The 19,883-nt window shown below is 42.9% G+C and overlaps 2 protein-coding genes across 5 annotated transcripts in view; one reads left to right on the forward strand and one right to left on the reverse strand.

The window, feature by feature from the left end:
• The window catches only part of CFAP52 (cilia and flagella associated protein 52), a 32,107-nt gene extending 13,876 nt beyond the window's left edge, over positions 1-18,231 (reverse strand). Inside the window, exons 1-8 of the mRNA XM_057715833.1 lie at positions 18,097-18,231; positions 12,976-13,175; positions 12,452-12,588; positions 10,226-10,354; positions 8,787-8,886; positions 7,579-7,695; positions 4,634-4,734; positions 1,601-1,771 (exon numbers count right to left, since the gene is read on the reverse strand). Coding sequence (XP_057571816.1) covers positions 1,601-1,771; positions 4,634-4,734; positions 7,579-7,695; positions 8,787-8,886; positions 10,226-10,354; positions 12,452-12,588; positions 12,976-13,175; positions 18,097-18,175 — 1,034 coding nt within the window. The 5' untranslated portion in view covers positions 18,176-18,231. The remainder of the gene's footprint in view (positions 1-1,600; positions 1,772-4,633; positions 4,735-7,578; positions 7,696-8,786; positions 8,887-10,225; positions 10,355-12,451; positions 12,589-12,975; positions 13,176-18,096) is intronic.
• Positions 18,232-18,908: 677 nt separating this feature from the next.
• Positions 18,909-19,883, forward strand: part of STX8 (syntaxin 8) — a 225,202-nt gene continuing 224,227 nt past the window's right edge. For 2 of the 4 annotated variants that reach the window (XM_057715655.1, XM_057715656.1), the window contains exon 1: positions 18,910-19,064. In XM_057715655.1, coding sequence (XP_057571638.1) covers positions 19,048-19,064 — 17 coding nt within the window. In that variant the 5' untranslated portion in view covers positions 18,910-19,047. Of the gene's footprint in view, positions 19,065-19,883 lie in introns of all 4 variants that reach the window. The other 2 variants (XM_057715653.1, XM_057715654.1) reach the window with 2 other exon arrangements.

The following is a 19,883-nucleotide window of genomic DNA, read 5'->3' on the forward strand; positions in this document are numbered from 1 at the left end:
ATGGCCACCGAAAAAGGTAGCAGAAAAACCATAGCCTCACTGGCCAAAGGTACCAGGAACAGAGTAAAGGGCTGGAAAATCAGCTAGAATTTAAAGGGAAAATTCTGGCAGCAAGAGAATCATAGGAGAAAGACCTAAATTCTGATTATTAAAAACTGCCCAAATTCCTGTGCGCCAGCTGCATTCTACATGTAGCGGGGAAACCTCAAAAGGAAGAAAAACAGGCAGAGACCAGAGAGGATACTACTTTTCTTTTTAAAAGTTCCTGTTTTTTTTCTTTCTTTTTTTTTTAACTTTAAGATTCTATTTTTGAGGACAGAGCTACATGGGATCAATTTGAGAGGTATTTTTTTTTTAACCTTTTCAACTGAGTTTTTTTTACATTTTTACCTTTAGCTGAGCACAGTACATTCACCAACTGTGCTCAGTTTGGGTAGCTGAAAGCTGAACCTTACACCCTTAAAGTGACTGCTAGTATGTTTCTTTTGGGGATATAAAATGTTCTAAAATTAGATTATGGTGATGGTTGCACAACTCTGTAAATATGCACCTAAGAAAACCATTGAATTGTACACTCTAATGGGTGAACTTTATGATATGTAAATTATATTTCAATAGAGCTGTTAAAAAAAGAAAGAAAAGAAAGAGGTACAAAACCTGAATAAAGACTACATAAGAAATTGAAAAGGTATTTAAAAACTTACCCTTAGAAAAGGCACCAGGACCAAATAATTTTACAGATTGATTCTACCAAGCTCCTTAGAAAAAGAGAGGAAAAGTGATACAGAAAGGAAATCACCAGTTTTCAAATAAAGATTCACCTGATGGGAGGTACCAGCTATTTTCACTGTTAGAAATATGTGGAAGACTCAGGGAACCAAAACCAAATTTTGCGATCTTAAGGATCAAGTTTTCAAAGAGAGTCTTGCTACCTAATAGAACAATGACTTTGAGTTTTGCAAATTCAAGTGAAATACTGAGAAAGTTCAGAGCAAAAGCTATGACCAACTTCATGGAACAAATCTCACCAAAGACATATAAATAGTTTCAAAATCAAATAATGGCAAACTGTGATTGAAGTTCTTTTTGATATTAAAACTGCTGTCGGTTATTTGTTTCACTGGGTTTGTGAGGGATTTACCAAGATATACAGCAACTAGATCCAGAAGAACTCTTAATCTTATGCCCACTGCCATCAAGCATGTCAAATCTGGATGACCCAAGAGGTACAAACAAATGACTTGAAAGATGTTTGAAAAAAGGCACTACTAAGCTTTTCTCCAGACAGCAGTGGGAAAACATAGAAAAGTTTTGCCAGTCTGTTCACTCTTTCCATGATGGATTTATTAGAAAAGCCAACATTCTAGGGACCCAAATTTGAATTATAAAACGAATGTAGCTGCTTGGTAAAGGCAATAGAAAGCCTATTAAAATAATTCACTACAACAGAAAAATTTGAGGAGAAAAAAATAATAATTGATTAGGATTTATCATGATTGATTATATCTATAGGTATTGAAAATGTCTTAATAATATTAAATTTCCTTGCCCACAGCATCAAATCGCCACGTTCTTATCGCTTTTACTCTCTTCTACTTACAATGGAAAGACAATGTCCTCAACAGCTTCAAAGTGACAAGTTGTAATGAGAGTCTCTTTGAAATCTGTGAAGTTGACACGATAAATGTGTGACTCTTCTGTTCCCACAAAGAACTGGTGTCCTTCCCCTCGAAGTGTGATAGAAGTGATGCCACCCTGCAACTGGATTTTCCTTTAAAGGAGAAGCAAAAGGTGAAGAAGGTTTACTCAATCAATAAGTATTTATTAATCATCCGAAGCATAACAGAGGACACATATCAGGCATATGACCTGGGACATGCCTTTGAGGAGGTGACGTAGTTGCAAAGACACGAGTTACAATACTTAGTGCCCACGGTCAGCAAAGGGACAGGCCCACACAAGTTACTACAGTCAGGGGACCTTATGGGTTAGACGTAGCCTGCAATAGGTCACATAACACAGGCAGGATTCAGACAGAGGGAACTTTCCAGGCAAGTGAATGGGCACAAATGACCGTGGCAATGAAACACTTTTTAAATTCTGTTTCTGGGAAATAATCCTAAAATCGGGAGAAAAGCCCTGTATGTCAAAGAATGTTATTATAACCTTATTTAAAAGAGTAAAATGTTGGAAATGACCTAAGTATCCAATTGTATTGGAATGCTTACATGATCTATGGAGCAGTGACTTTAAAAAAATATTTGCCTGGCCATTAAAACCATGTTTAAAAGATTGTGGAGTATACATATTTTACCACCATAAAAGATTATATAGTAATATTGAAACTATTTATGATCTTCACATTAAGTAAAAAACCAGAAGACAAAATTTTATATATTAAAAAAGTACAATTATTTTTAAATTTATATGAATAACACAGGCCAGAAGAAATAACAAGATGTTAATAGTGGCTCTGTTTGCCAGAACTTTCAGGGGTTATTTTTTCTTCTTCCACGTTTCAGTTATTTCAGAGCCCCCTGCTCCCCATACTTTTTTTGAAGTATGAGCTTTCTTTAAAAAAGAATATATAAATGAGCGAGGCCCTCGAAACCCAACCTTGTTATGCAACTAACGTGGTTTGGACAACAAGAATCCAGTGGGGGGTCTTTGTGCAGGGAAGGAGCATGGGAAATGCAGTATTTTACCAAGAGGCATTTGTTGGTGGGACACAGAACAGTTAATGGGGAAAGGAGAGACCCCCAAGTCATATCGCAGCTCCTTCACTAACTACAGCTCTGTGACTCTGGATAAGTTGTCAGAAACCTTTGGGCCTCAGTTTACTCAACCACAGAGTAATTCTTCCTTTACAGGGTTGCAGCGAAGACTGGAGATGATGGAGGTAGCCTACCAATACATGAACCTGTAGAGGCAGCTGAGAAACACTGGCCCTTGGCATCTGGGCTGCAAAGAATGCAAGGCGCTAGGGTTGCCAGGGCTACAGGGGCAAGCCCAGGACCTCTGACCCCCCAGCCATCTGTACTAGCATCCGAGTTCCCTTTCTAATCTCGGTGACCTCTCTCAGGAGCTGCTTCCTCAATCGGCTCAAACCCAAGGAGGAGGAAATCACAGTATCCAATTTGAGCCTTGCTGGTACAGAGAGTGATTCTGGACACATTTACAGCACCAGCCTGGTAATAATTACTTTGAGTCTAATGATTTCCATTACAATGGGAGCATTTGTGTATTAAAAACAAGGGGTTAAAAAAATGAAAGGGTTAATTTCCTATACTCACTTCATGCATCCTGAGTCTACCCAGCACTGCTCTCGAGTTGCCTCCCCCTCTTTTGTTCCCCTTCATACAAACACAAAACTGGTCCCAATATATTCTCCATAAGACCTACCTTGAGCACTGAATTTAAAGTTGCAACTTGTTCCCCTGTCTGTTTCAAGATCAAACCCTGCTCCTCTATGCATGCTACTCCATTTATCCCCATTGTACATATCACTCTCTAATACTATGTACTTTACTTGTTCATTATTTACTGTCTTCTCCCTCCTGCTGAAATGTAATCTCCATGAGGGCGGGGATGGTTTTTTCCTTCTTTTTTCTTTGCTGTATTCATTGATTTCCCAAGCACCTAGAATAGTGCCTGGTACATAGTGAGAGCTCAATACAGATTCATTTGCATGAAAACAGGTGATGCTTGGTTCTCTAACGTCTACGCAGGTACATAGAGCTCAGAAGCCATATGGAGCATGTCTAGGGGTATCTGGCTTCTGTTGAAGCTAAGTTCAAGTTCTGCCTCTGCTCCTCTGGGAAGTGTCTTTCCTGACCTCTCCATCCCAACAAGATCACTCCCTTCTCTGATCTTCTCTGTAACACTCATGATATATTTTACTTTATCTGGACCATGAGATTGTGTTTATATATGATCTTGTATTATAGTGGCTTTTTCACATGTGTCTACTTTATTATCCCCACACCAGACTGTAAGTTCTGGGAGGGCAAAGACATATTTTTTGTTTTTTAAAAGCATCTAACATATTGGCTTGGATGAAGTACTCAATAAATACTTGTTAATGACAATGTATAAGGTCTTATTCTAATTATATAAGCCATGAAAAGTACAGAGCATAATATCTGGCATATAGAAATAGCTGGTGAATGCTGACTCTGTGTATTAAAACCTTGATATAAATGTATTAACTACTAGCACAGTGCTTGGCACATAACGGGTACCATAATAAATATTAATTTATTTGCATCATAAGTTTCATTGAATAAACCAATCTTCAAAGTTTGAAATTTGAAGTTATTCGTTGGATATGCTTATAATAGCATATTTCCTCTGGCATGACTCAATGTATTGGCTAAATAACATCTTACGTATTTATTAGAAGGGCAGTATACCCTAGGTAACAGTGGACTCCTTTGACTTGATTCAGCATAAGCCACTGTCTTTTCAGTGGTCAAAATCACCATCTACTGTGATTCCAACTACTTACTTTAACAGCAAGATGAGATTCTTTAACCAAATATCACTCTGCCAATATCACTTAGTTGCCGGCTTTAAGCAAACTTCCCGCTAGACAGTCTCTCTCCATCCAAACCCTATGGGGTCTGGAACTTACTTGATGGGTTTGTAGCTGGGGCTTTTACAGAAGACCAGCAACCCGGCTCCAGAGCCCACCAATAAACCTCCCATCTTCAGGCACCTGATAGCGGACACTCCCTAGGGGGAGAAAGAGCATTAAGAAAAAGGCCAAATGGTTTCATCATTAAGAATCTACGTGTGACCTGACCCAGTGGGCGGGGCCAGGGCCATGCTGATGCTGCCATATGTTGCTTGGATGAAGCTAAGGAGGCTGTTGCCTGTGATGTTACCCCCGGGGTTGGCTAAGAGGCCTCGGTGCCAACAACAAGCTTGTGTGCCAGGAAGTAGCCCTCCTGGTCCTGCAAGTAGCAAACATGCTGCACCAAGTTCTGCCTTTAAAACCACCTGTGCGTTTTGAACATATTAAAAATTAACACTTGATATCCACTCAAATGCACTTAGCACAGAGACATAAGCACGGCCATGGCACCATGGGTTCCTCAGTTGCCACTGTTTTCACCAGAACTTAATTCTCAGAATGCAAAGAGACCGTCTTTTAAATCCAAAGAAAGCACGGAGACTCCTTATTGTTTGCTGACTATATTTTCTGAACTAAAGCATTCGGTACGTAATCTAACCAATAATAGCAAACATATTTAAATGCAAAGCCATCTTCAAAGTTTGGGGATGTCTGATGGCCATTTTATACCACCCTCTACAAAGTTCTAATTTGAAAATGTGCACGACCAACATCTTTTTTTTTTTTTGGCTGCACCATGCAGCACACAGGACCTTAGTACCCTGACCAGGACTGAACCTGAGCCCCCAGCAGTGGAAGCGCAGAGTCCTAGACATTGGACCGCCAGGGAAGTCCTGCAATATCTTATTTTAAAACACTCAATAATAATATAGCTAATGACTTTATAGGTTTGTGTCTTAAGGGAGTTTGGATGTTATGAAACAAATACTATGTGCCTTCAAGTTACTTTAAATTGAATTTTGCCTGCTCTGGCTCAAAACACATTCCATGATGTTTGAGAAGAGAAACCAAGGCTCAAGAATATGAAGGCATGAACCAGAATTGCATGCTACCCTCTCTTGCATCCCACCCGCAGCTCCAAAAGTGCTGCAGCAGGACCACGGGATGAATGCCTGGCCCATGAAGAGACAACCCTGAATGTTAAATATTTTTAGCATTTGTTCGAGGACTCAGGGAAGCAAGGGGTAAAGAGTTTCCTGGGGCTTCAAAGTTACATACGTGTAATTTCTAAATGAACTTTTTGAAACTATAGATGATATTGTCCAAGCGCACACGTTCTGGAGCCAGTCTGCCTGGGTTCCAATACCAGTTCTACTATTGTTAGCCATGAGATCTTACATGGTATGTGCTCTAGTTTTCCTCATCTGTAAAGCAGGGATGCAGTGGTACCTATATCTCATCAGACTGTGGTGAGGATCTAATGAGAGTACAAGGAAGGTGCTTTGCTCCATGTCTGACCCCTCAACTTTTATTGAGCATGGACTGCTGTTTAAATTTTTATTATGATCCTGTCCTTCTTCTTCTTCATTTCAGCGCTGTGTGCCTAACAGTGCTGTATGTCCTTTTGAAACCATTCCAATCTTCTTTCTAACACACAGAGCACACATTTCAGTAGAGTTTCAAAATGGGTAACTGCCCGAGATTACTCAAACCAAATGTCTTCAGTGTTTCCACCTATCCCCTTGTCCTAAAAGAATTATTTTCTGCCCACTTGTGTAAAAGGCATCTTGGAAACAGTGCTTTATGGAATTTACCATCAGAACGTGAATCGGGTACTAAGGCATACGCAGGAGACTTCAGTGACTCGGGTTTGAGGAACACTGAGACAGTCAGCATCTTTTCTGGAGAGGCACTTATATCCCAAGTGCCAGGGAGGCAGAAACATCCAGATCAGAATTTTCACAGAGTGTTTTATGGAGCCCTTTGGAGGTGTCTCAGGAGTCAGAACTGGCAGGGCTCTCGGCAAAGCAGCTCAGGGCTTTAACCTGAGTTGCTTTGCTTTCATCCGTTCAGTATCCTGGAATCCCTCTCCTAAAAATAATTTGAAAAACATTGATTTGGACTATACCATGATCTTCTGTGGGGTTATTTCTAGACTCTTCTCTACCTATAGCTTTCTCCCATTCTTACCCATATCCTTAAAAGCTTGAATAGTAAATGGTTATGTGATTAAGAAAACTCTAACATCTTCCCAGGAACACCGTGCAATATTTCAAAGCTTCTTGGGACTATTAGCTAAGTGGAAAAGCATCTAAGCTTAGTTCAAACCATCTGTTCAATTATCAGACATGAGACAGGCAGGTGCAGAACCTGGCAGAAGCTTTCAAATTCAAAGTTTAGTAGAAACCGTCCTCGTAACTTTCTGGGGCACTGGAAATAACAGCACTTATTCTGTCCAATTACCTTTCAATGGTAGGCTTTTCGTTTTGGTTTAAATATCAAAGTCTCTCACTGGACTTTTAACCAGAATTGTTAGGAATTCTGCAAATATAAACCATGAACAATTTCTACATCTTGCTCATGACTTAAAATGTCAGCTGAGGCTAAAATCTAAGATCTGGTTATTAGATTAGGAAAAAAAATGATATAGTCTTGTAAATCAAAGAGCACATGTCTCTTACATATGGCAACTGGACTGTGCAAATGCTGGAACCAATGTGTTTATAAATCACAAAGCTGCAGGCCCTGAGCTTTGAAGGTGTGACAAAAAGGTGTGATTCTGATCCCTAACTGAGGACACCTAGGATGTCCTGAATATAAAGCAGTGATGAGGGCTTGAGCGAACTAGTCAACGTACCTTGCAGATTTAGGTGTGGTCTTGGGTCTATCACAGACTTGTCATTTTTTCCCACAGACTCTTAATGGAAGTCTGTGCTCGCAGTGGCAGGAAGAAATCACTAGAAAACAGCAGGGCAGAGCAGACTTTGATGGTCTCTACTCACCAGACTGAATTTGTCCTTGGCAGGCCCAGTGTCTGCCAGCAGCTTGGTCCTAGGGTTCATCTTCAGAATATCCCCAGTGGTGGTGCCGAGGTAGAAAAAGCTATCATCATCGGCCATCTGGGGATCAGAGAGAAAAGGAAACCTGAAGACCTGCTTTTCCCCAGTGAAGCCCACGAGCTGCTGATCAGGGAGGGGATGAGCTTTCACTGAACCCCATTATGACCTACAAAGGGCACAGGGAACTCTGCTCAATATTATGCAACAACCTAAAAGAGAAAATGCATAACTGAATCATTTTGCTGTACACCTGAAACTATCACAGCATTGTGAATCAACTATACTCCAATATAAAGTAAAAAGTTAAATTAAAAAAAAAAAAAAAAGACCTACAGAGGTCTTCATGGCGGTTCCTGTTTCCTCAGACTCAAAAATGGGTAAGAACAGCTTCGAGGGGAGCAGAATCAGGGCCCAGCTCAGAACTGGAGGAAACATTAGACTCCAAGCAGCCTGTGCATTTCACCGGAAGTCGACCTGTGTCTGATACTAGCATGCACACCCAGGGACACCTCCGAAGAGCTCCTGGGGTGAAGGTGTGCTCCCTCAGAGAGCATATGCATTTGTTTATCTCCTGTTTCCCAAAGTCTACATTCACGAAATGAATACACATTAAACAAGAGGAACAAGTTGGTGGAGAATGAGGTTATATGCATGAATGTTTGAATCTACATTAAAAACATAGGAATAATTTCTCTTTATGGAGGAGACTGCATTTCAACAAGGAGTTTCATTGTTAGAAACTTTATTTCTGGTGCAGAAATAACATAAGTGGCACAGGGCGGTGCTCTGGGCTCTGAGCACCTCCTGGCTACACTGCTTCCCACCAGGTGAGGCAGGTTCCTGGGGTCTGATGGCAGTTCAGGTCCCACCGAAGCAGATTTCCCCAGAGCTGTGTCAAGGCAACCTCCCCAGCTTCCCATGGGAGCTCTCGAACTGAGACTCCCTCACCTGTGCCTCCCCCACCTGTGCCTCCCCAATCGACGTCCACTATGTCCAGACCTCACCTTCCCACCCCCAGCCCTAGGTACTTATACCTACACACCGGTGCACATATATACATACACTTACACACATACACACCTATCTCAGTCAGCAGTGTTAACAGGAAGTTGTACTAACAGCTACCTAAAATAACACAGAGTAGTACTTACTGAGATACTCATGACTCTTCTTTTCATCTGTCCTGTTTGGCACTCGGTTGGCCAGATCTTTCTATTTGGGAGATCCAGTTCCCATACTCGAATTGTCCCACTAGAGAAAAGAAACAATCAAATGCATACCATTTAATAAACACTTCATCTCTTCGCTGCTTTCTGCAGTCCCTTGAAGGAGAAGCTGAAAGGAAGAGAACTAGGTATTTGGGGGGATTTGCTATGACCTGTTGATCTACCCAGGATACAGTCATCCCTTGGTACCCACGGGGGAGGTTCCAGGACCTGCCGCGGACACCAAAATCCGCGCACGCTCGAGGCCCACAGGTGGTCCTTGGTATCCGCTGGTTCTGCAACCGCGATTCCACACACGCAGATTCTACCTACTGCAGATCTAAACACAGTACGTGATCCACGGCTGGTTGAATCTGCGGATGCGGAACCCCGGGGATACCAAAGGCTGATTGTATTCCATTCAATTCTCACAACCACCCTGTGAAGTAAGTTTTGTGATCCTCCACTCTCCAAGTGAGCAAATGCAGAGCCTAAGCACAGCAGAGCAAGGATGCACACCCAGCTCTCATTTTGAAGTGAATACTCTATTCACTGGTGAGAACAGACAAACGAATAAACAAGTAAGCAAAGCAAACCAGAATTCATCAAGTACGTTTCTTTCAAGGTATGGAATCGTGAGGGAAATTTTTAAAGGAAAGGACTACGTTAAGGAGAGCCCTGCCTTCAAGGCAGGGGAAATGAGACAGCAACTAAAAATCAAACAAAATCAGCACCCAAGATGAGACTTGGCACGTAGCTGCTATTTAATCATTGTATGTTAAGTTAATCTGAATAACTGCATAAAAATATCATGATTAACATCACAAAGACTTCAGCTAATATCTTGACAGAAAAGATTAATTTTAAAATACTGATGAAGTTCAGTTTTCCTTTTTTTTAAGCCTCCAGAGTTGTGCACGTAGTAAGTGCTCCACAGTATTTTGAATGCACTTTCCAAATTTAAAAAAAATTCGCTTTTCCATGGCCTCTCTGGTAGATGTCATTTGGATGCTAAAATACTGGAGTTTGCAGGACATCTCTTGAGGGTCGATATAATGGAATATTTGACATTGGGACCGTCGTGGAGAATCCAGTGTATATGGGTACCATACCAGAAATCTTAAGAGTGCTTTCTCTCAGTTACCAGTATCATGTGAAATTAAAGCGGAACCTTTTCGGTAGGAAGCACACAACGGTCAAGTAACCGTGTTTAAAAAGACTTCCAGCTCAAAGGATTTTTAACGACTCCCAAGTCATGAAAATGACGATGGGAGTTCTTTTTCCAGGATGAAAACCACGTTCCCCCTAATTGGAATGGCTGTGTTTTCTGCGCGAGCCATTCGCGTGATTTATGCGTTCTGGAAACCTCGACTGCAGAGGCGTACTTTCCGGCAGTGACAAACATCTCGTCGCGGCATCTGGAAAAGATGACCGTGGTGGCGTTCCCGTCGTTGAGGCCGGCCGCGGGGCTGCCGCAGATGGCGTCTCTCTTTGCTATGCTCCACACCACCACACTGCCCGGACGAAAGGACAAAGAGAGTCAGGGGAAAACAGTGTTCACAATAAGAAACGGCTCTTTTAGCGGTTCTAGAGGGAAAAAAATAAAAAAGGTTACTTACAGAGGAACAGAAGAATTACACTGACAATGCCATCCCCCCATCTCCTCAATCACACTGGGTTAGAAGGCCAATGGGTGACATTTAAAAAGTCTCGAAGGACAATGATCATGAGGCTGGAAAACCATCAGCCTCTCAATCCAGGTTGATGCTAAAATAAACAGATTTTCAGACATGCAGGGCATAAAAGTTTACCACGTGTTTATCTCTTGTAAAAAATGTCCTTGGGGAAGTACTGCAGAAAAAAATTTTTTTTTCATTCATTAGAAGCAATAAAGAGGATGACGTCGGCATGTTTTCAAACTTGGACATGTAGCTGATGCACTTGGAGGGCTTGCTGAAACGCAAAGTGCTAGGACCCACCCTCAGACTTTCTGATTCAGTAGGTCTGGGGCAGGGCCTGAGAATCTGCTCTGCTAAAGAGTCTCAGGGGATGCAGATGCTGCTGGTCCGGGGACCACACTTTGAGAAGCACTGTTGTAGGTTGTAGGTTACCTTTCCATCTTTCTGAGCACAACCATACAATTTAGCCCTAAATGGAAGTGTTTGGTTAATGATATCAAAAATGTGGGGGAGGGGTCAGTCATCGGGACCCCATGCTCCTCAGTACTGTGACTATTCAGACATGGGCATATTGCATTTTCCTAGTACAACAAAGTTTGTTTTTCTTTTTTTCGAGAAGAAACTTTCTCTAGAATGTTTTTTCAACGTCTCCAACTTTCTGTAAGCAAATTTTAGAATCAAGCTTAAAATTACAGAGGAGATGAACATTTTTGCAGGTTAAGGGGCTGCTTTTGTACCCCCAAGGCCTAGCCTTGGCAACTCTTTGGCAGGGTCTGGGGGGGTGGGGGGGGTAGTTTCCAAGCTTGAAGAATCTCTGGGGCTGGGACATCAGTGGTCTTATTTCTTCAGGTGATTCCAATGTGCGCCCAAGGTTGAGAACAACTGCCTTAAGTTGAGCTAAGCATGTTAATGGCTGATTTCTGGATGCATTTATTAAGGAGGAAAAGAGTGAAATGGGGATGGGCCAGGGAAGTCTGACTACTTACAGGGCAAGACAATGACTGTGAAAGGAGGAAATCTCATGACGATTTTGTTGATTTGCTGTATATTAAGAGAACTGTCAATATACAACTACACACAAACATATATTTCCATTGTAATTAACCTGTGGAGCTCAAATAAGAAAATATCTGTGAAAGGGCACCAAAGTATTAAATCCTACCCAAACCTCAGGTGTTATCATTTTTCTTCTATAGACGCTGCTCCTCTAGCATTAACACAGAAATATGAACTGCATTGACTCTTCTTCCTAATATAATGCTTTTGAAACACTTCCCCTCCCCCCAATTTCATTTGTATGTATCCTCTCCCTACTAAACTTGACTGTGAGATCCTTGAGCGCCAAGATCATATCTTGGTGAGGCAAGATAAAAAATTAAAAATACCACCTCTGGAGTCACACTGCCAGGGTTTGTCCCCCAGCTTTGCTACTGAGCAGCTGGTGACTTTAGCTCCTCATCTGTCATGTGGTCCCAATAGCTCTCACATCATGGCGCTGTTGTGAGGCTTAAATGAGATGATGCAATTAAGATGCTTATCACACACCTGTCCCATAGTAGGCACTCAAAAAAAAAATTAGCTGTTGATGAGGGTGATGATGACAGGACAACGTCATCTTTTACGGCAATGGTTCTCGATTTAGCGACACATAGAATCACCTGGGAAGCCTTTCTAACTCCTAAAGCCAAGGCCAATCAGTCAAAGTCTCTGAAAGGTGGAGCCAACCATCAGCAATTTTCTAAAGCTCCCAGTTGATTTCAATGCACTGCCAGGCTTGAGGACTAGCGTCCTATGGTATTTTCCTCACAGGCTCTTCACACCACACACACTCAACCACAGATGGGCAAACAGAGAAAGTTAGAAAGGAGAGAGTACTCAACACGTCTAGAAACGTGCCTGGTGGAAAATAAGTAAATATGCTTAGCTCATTACCTTCCATCATCTGGGCCTCCTAGTGATACCAAGTACAAATCATTTGGTGAAAAAGCCAGAGCTTCGATTTTGCCCTTGTGAAGTGACAGCCGAGCCACCAGCTCCTTTTTCTTGTAATCCCACAGGATGATATCTGCCTGGGAGCAAGAATACACTGTCAGATCATAGACAGGCGTCAAAAGAATCGGAGGAGATAGCTACCCCTCTCTCTGAGAAATAATCATTCCTCACTTTTCTAGAAACTCGAGTATGTCTTACAGACATGACAGCAACAAGATGGAGACAATTGTAAACAGGGACTTTTGTTTCTGAGTTGTACTGGTCACAAGCTGCAACATCGGGCATAAAACCACCAGGTTCCTTCGCGCTCAGCCTGACAGAATGAAAATGAGTTCCAAGAGAGGTCAAAGGAAGAGGAGGAAGGGTAGAGACAGGGCAGCACAGAGCTCTTCTGAGGTGGGGCAGTCTTTCTTGGGAGGCACCTCTAAATCAACGCACAGAGAATGGTTCTGTAGGTTATTCACCTTGAAGCCCATGAATGTGACTTGTCCAGAAGCAATGTAAACTCCACTCTTGGAGATGGTCACACAGGAGACATTGTTGCCATGACCGTGTAGGAAATTCTGTTCCTGAGTGTTTATTGCCTGAGTGAGGATGGTGCAACCCAGAGGGTAGACCAGATGCTCCTGGTCGGGGTGGCACTTTAGACCAGTGGGGACGTGTCCTAAAAGAGAGAGTAAAAGATGTAAAAAGTCAGGGGCAGAAGTAGCTGGTGGTTTTCAATTAAATGAGCACAAAAGAATGCTTTTGAAATAAGACTTAGTTCAACTAAAATAAGTGTGTTGGGGTGGGGCAAGGGGGTAATAGGTAATTTTATTCCACTGACAAGAAGGTTGGTCTAATACATAAGCTTCTCAAACTTTAAGGTGCATACACATCCTCAGGGGCTCCGGGTAAAATGCAGAATCTGATTTTAGGTCTGGGGTGGCGCCGAGATTCTGCATTTCTGACAAGCTCCCGAGTGATGCCGCTGTTGCGGATCCAGGAAGCTCACTTCGGACCTAGGTCCAGTTTTAGTGATTACAAGAAGCACAGAGCACAGGAAGCAGGAGCAGCCTGTCTGGGTGAGTGCGTAGGCACGGGGAGAACGTGAGTGCACCACCTCAGGCGAAAGTCTGGTAAAAATAAAAATTGGGGTTTCATTCAAAGTCACTGCCAGGCTGAAGAATCCAGGACCTCTCATACTGAGACCCCAATCCTTCAGGTATTGGTCAAGAACCATCTCAACAACTACGAATCTTTATACTATGTTCTAATAGGAAATAGACATATTATTACTCCCTCATTACTCATCTTTGGTCAGAATTGTTTGGGTTATTCTTCATATTTATTTTATAACATACACTTTAAAGTCGGCTTCAGTAGTTGAAAAAAAATCATGTTTGTATTTAGTGGAGTGGCATTAAATGTACAGATTAATTTAAGGAAAAATAATTTTTATAGTAATACATTTCCTTTCTAAAAGCAGGGTATGTTTTTCTTTTTTTTTTTAATAAATGTATCTACTTATTTATTTATTGGCTGTGTTGCATCTTCGTTGCTGCACGTGGGTTTTCTCTAGCTGCAGCAAGCGGGGGCTACTCTTTGTTGTGGTGTGTGGGCTCCTCATTGCAGTGGCTTCTCTTGTTGCGAAGCATGTCTAGGTGCATGGACTTCAGTAGTTGCGGCACATGGGCTCAATAGTTGTGGCTCATGCACTCTAAAGCACAGGCTAATAGTTGTGTCCCATGGGCTAAGTTGCTCCGTGACATGTGGGATCTTCCTGGAGCAGGGATCGAACTGGTGCTCCTGCATTGGCAGGGGGATTCTTAACCATTAGCGCCACCTAGGAAGTCCTGGCAGGGTATGTTTTCCTTGAAGCCTCCTGTTATGTTCCTGGCAGCCTTTCCAATTTTTCTTCATGAAGATCTCACACATTTAGTATGTTTACTTCTTGGTATTTTAACATCCTTTTTTTTTTATTGCTATTTCCTTCCCCATCAAAAGAGTCATAGATATTTATTAATATAGATTTCTGGTCTTCAGTGAACTCAACTTTTATATTTAACTCCCTCTGGAATCTATTTTGATGCATAATGTGATTCCAGAAGATTTAAATATAACTAAAAAAAAATCCTAAATAGATTCTTTTTTTTTCAAATGGCCAAATATATTCATTGAATAAATGTTGTCTTTCACTTTGTGATCACTGTTCCTTTTTTACGCAGTAAGGTCTTATAATACTAAGATTTGTGTCTGGGGGTGATCTTGTCCTACTGAAATGTATATTTTTTTTTTCTTGCAGGCTCCTTATAAGCAATCATATGGCTATCCATAAGGAAAAAGTAAAATTAGATCCCTACTTCACACCATCCACAAACAATACATTCCAGGTAGATCAAGGACCTAAATGTGAAAAACAAGACAATGTACATACAGGTTGTAGGAAATTACTTAACCATGATACAAAAAGAGCAAATCCTAACAGAGAAGGCCAATATATGCATCCAGTTAGGTTAAAAATTAAACTTCCTGGGAGTTCCCTGGTGGCCTAATGGTTAGAATTTCAGGCTTTCACTGCCATAGCCCGGTTCTGTCCCTGGTCATGGAACTGAGATCCGGCAAGCTGCATGGCACGGCCAAAACAAAAAAACCCAAAAAACGAAAAAACAACCAAAAAAGAAACCACAAAAAACTTCTAATGACAAAAGACAAAATGAAAAGAAAACCCACGCCAGGAGAAGATATTTGCAATGTCCATAATAACAGATAAAGAATCATGCCTAGAATATACAAAGAACTACCATGAAGCAATAAGAAAAACACAAACTTCCCAACAGAAAAATGAGTGAAGGCTATGAACAGGTGATTTGTGATGGAGGAAATTCAAAAGCCAGCAAACGCATAGAAAGACATGCAGCTTCACAAGCAACCAGGGAAAAATGCAAATTATACCCAAAATGAGATATCATTTCATTTCCATCATAATGGCTAAATTCAAAAGGCTGACAATACCAAGCATCAGTGGTGATGTGCAGCAAAGGGAACCCTCACAGTCTGCTTAGTGGGAGGGGAAATTGGTAGAAGTGCTTTGGAAAACGTGTCTATACTGAGTATTGTTGAATATGTATATATCCTAGGACTGAGATCTTCAACTCTCCGGTAGAAGAGTAGAAGAGAAATACTATAATATACCCTAGAGAAATACTTGCAATTGTGCTTATGGACTGTGTACAAAGGTGTTCACTGTGCTGTTGTTCATATTAGTACAAAGTTGGAAATGAATGAAAAGCCCATCAACAGCGAAACAGATATTTAAAGCAAATGAAATCAACATGGATAGATTGCACAAATAATGCCGGGCGAAAAAAAACCGGTTTCAAGTGTGCAATAAAATATAATATTAAATATAATCTTTTTAAAAGATTATAAAATATAAGAACATGTAAACATAAAATTTATATACAGTGTATCACATATAGTATATTGTAGAATGTCTTTCTACACGTTTGCTGGCTTTTGAATTTCCTCCATCATAAATCACCTGTTCATAGCCTTCACTCTTTTTTCTGTTGGGAAGTTTGTGTTTTTCTTATTGCTTCATGGTAGTTCTTTGTATATCCTACAATTGCATTTAATATTTTACATATATAGCAAAATTTTAAAACATAGCTGGGAAGAGTGCACCAACTTCAGGATAATGGTCATCTCTACAGAGGGAGAAAGAATAAGATAGTGTCATAGGAGAGAGGACTTAAAAGGTATAATGCCTGGAAGAGTCAAAGTATGCTTACATATTTATACCCTCAAGTGAGAACTCATAAACTATAATGTAACTCTGCCATGAGTTCTAGTGTCACCATGATAAAAGGGGCTTTGCTTTTGTTTCTGCTATGTTTCCATGTGGGAGCTAAACCCCATTACGCGGTGTTTAAGGCCTCCAAAATCTAATCCCAGTCTCTCTCTTCTGTATTATCCTGCGAGTCCCTGATGCTGAAGCCAGGAAAGCTTTGCCGTTCCCCAACCAGCCCCACACTCTTCCCCGTCCTCCTTGGCTCACCCCGTTTCTGATCCGAATCCTACCCAACTTCAGAGGCTACTTGAATTAATCCTTCCTTGACCCCACTCAAACCTAGAATAGAATCCTTCTCCCAAACTTTTATAAAACTTTGCTTATTTTCTGACAGGTAGTATAGCCTTTTTAAGTAAACGTTTTGCATTGAAGACAAAATTATGGGAAACTCAGGAACTTTTTACCAACAAATCCATTTAACTACAGCCCAGATCAGATTATAACCACATTCCAGACATCTTCCGTCTGCCTTCTCCCAATCTACATCTCCCCAAAGGTAATTGCTGTTTTGACTTCTACTCCTGTAATTTGATTTGCCTCACCTAGAACTCTACATGAATGGAATTATACAGCACAGTGTGTATTCTGTCTCATCTGGCTTTTTTCATTCAACCTGTGTTTGTGAAATCTACCTACATTGTTGCGTGTAGCACTACAGTGGTCCCTTGGCATACGTGGGGGCCTGGCTCCAGGACCGCCTCGGATACCAAAGCACCCGGATGCTCAAGTCCCTCACATAGAAGGGTGTATTACAGATGGCCCTCTGCATCTGTGGATTCTGCCAACCATGGACAGATTTTCTGCCGACTGTATGTAGTTCATTCTTTTTTATTGCTTCAGAGTAATCTATGCTATGAACACACCAATTTATTGGTCCTTTCTGCTTTTGATGAACATTTTGGTTTTAGTTTTTAGATATTTGAAATAATGCTACTATAACTATTCCCATATATGTCTTTTTGGTATACACTTTGTATGGCATTTGAAGCATACATCAAAAATCTTTAAGACATACTCAGAATTTATGCTAAGGAAAAAGAGTTAAAAGATTTAGCTATGCAGCTGTTCTTTGCAGCATTGAAAAATAAACGCAAAAAATGTAAGTTACACTTAATTCTTAAAAACAGGACATTGTTTAAGTAAATTGGGACATATCTATGCAACAGAATATTATATTAAAATATATTAAAATTATGGTATAGACTCAGATTTGAGCCCCCTCTGACTTAAGCATCTCTCCCCTCCAGCTCCCTCTGGCGTCCTCTTTGCCTTCTATCCTGGTCTGAAATCCTCACCATCAGAATCCTCCGTTTGGGTTAGAGGACTCCCCTCCCCCCAGCCCCTTCTCACTAGTACATCAGCTGGGATTTTAGCAGGTAATTGGTCCCAGGGGCCTACACGGATTCTGTAAGTGCTTACTGAGGGGCAGGCAGTATTGCGGGTTGTGGGGGGCGTAGAGCCAGAGGAGAGCTGACTAGGGGGAGGAGGGTTTCAAATCACACTTACTTATCCTCACGGCCCGGTGAGGAGGCATTTGGTCCCTTTTAGGTGCTGTCAAAGCCCATCCTGGAGTGAGGATGTGACTCTCTAAGACCTTTGTGGAGGAGGGGCTGTCTGGGCCCCCAGTGCTTGGCCCTGGCCAAGGCGTCCCAAGATGCCTTCCAGGTGCCACCTGGTGTCTCACTCTCCCTGTTTGCATTACACGTCCCTGGGGATCCTACACCCCCCAGCCCAGACATGCTCGACGTCTCACCATTGAATCCGATCACGGCCTTAAGCTCCAGCTCGGCCACCTCAGCCATCTCATCCTTGGGCGAATTTTGGGTCTCCATCACCGGGAGACTCGACTCACTTTCCTCTCAGCCTCCAGAGGTGCAGCGTCTTCCGGTCGTTATGGTAACGGACGTGCGCGTGCGCATGCGCGCCCGATCCGCGCATGCGCGCCCGATCCACGCCTGCGCTGAAACCCAGCCTACAGAGTTCGGGTCCTTTTGCTCTCCTGCGGATGCAGAGAGGGCTTCCTTTCACTTTCCAGTGTTACTCTGGAAATTTAAGGGGCACTAAATGCACAGAACTAATTTCCTCCTCCCCCATGTCAAGCGTCTGTGACCTTTTGGGTAACTGTATAATCAAGCACCTAATGGCATTTAAAAATTAAACATAAAGGATCGCCTCTGATGGGAAGGCTGCTGTAAGATAATACATAATCGATAACTTCTTTGCGACCCTTGTTTGAAGCAGGACCAAAAAATTTTTAAACTGTGTTGAGGTATAAATTACATATAAAATTTACTTAAAATGAGTTTTAGTAAATTCATATGGTTGTGCAACTATCACATTTTTGTTGTTGTTGTTCGTTTCCGTTTGAAGCAGGATAAAATGTTCAGTAACTGCCAGAGGTCTCGAGGGGCTCCCACCCACCTGGGAAAATGTTTAGATTTTGTTCAAAACCAGTTTTATTTTAATTGCACCCAGCTGTTGGCATCTTTTAATGGGAACAGACCGCCCCAACGTAGAGTCCTCCCGGGGAGCGCTTCGCTTTCTTCGTCGCAGGTTGGTTGGAGGCCTTGGGGTCTGCAGAGTCACGTTGCAGACTCCCAGTCCCGGTCGCGCACGGGTCGAGCCGCGGGGTGTGAGCCGCGCGGGCCGCCGTAGTCAGCCGCCGCGAGCAGGAAGTGTCCGAGGAGCGGGCGGAGGGCGCGCCATGGCCCCGGACCCCTGGTGAGCCGCGGGTGAGGGCGGCGGCGCGCGCACGGTCCCGGGGGAGGCCGGGCTTCCGGGGGGCGGGCGGGCGCCAGGCCTTGGGGCTGGAGGCCTTTCGGAAGGAGAGGGGTTGGTGGGGTGGGGGTTGGGGGGAAGCGAGCACCCTCTCCCCTGCCGCCGGGGGGGCGGGGGTTGAGGGGCCGCGCTCTGCCGCTTCCCGCCAGCCTCGGTCCCGGCGGGGGTGGCCGCGGCTGGGAGAGCCGGCGGACCTCTGGGGAGCTGAGCTCCAGGGCCGACGCTCTGAGCGCGCCTTCAGCCCTTCTTGGCCGCAGCTCGCGGATTTCCCGCCCGTCGCGGTGGTGGAGCCGGCTGGTGCCAGGCTTCCCCGGACTCGCGCGAGAGTGAAGTCGGAGCGACCTTTCTGTGGGGCGCGCGTGCATCTGGGGAACCTCCTTATCGAGCAGGGGGAGAAGCCGAGGGTCAGGACTCATCGGTCGTCAGCGAGTTAGTAACCAGTTGGCGCCGCGATCTAGATCTGGTGGGCCCTTCACAAAAATTTACAGGAATCTGGGAGGGATTGTGCCCTTTATTGAGAAGGTGTTTTCCCCTTACCTGAGTTCCTATCATGAAGACTGTGTCTACTGCAGCACCTCATGCAGTGAAACAATGGCTGATGAGGGTCTTTTATTCAACAGTTAAGTCCCAAGGACTGAAGGATGAAAGACACAAGTTCTGATCCAAGGAACCTATTGCTATGGCATATTGGACTTGGGCTCTTTGTTTACGAAGTGAAAGCGCTATAGCTCCACAAAGTTCTTATTGGAAAATATGTCTCGT

Source organism: Hippopotamus amphibius, chromosome 17 (assembly GCF_030028045.1).
Source record: "Hippopotamus amphibius kiboko isolate mHipAmp2 chromosome 17, mHipAmp2.hap2, whole genome shotgun sequence".
Lineage (NCBI taxonomy): Eukaryota > Metazoa > Chordata > Mammalia > Artiodactyla > Hippopotamidae > Hippopotamus > Hippopotamus amphibius.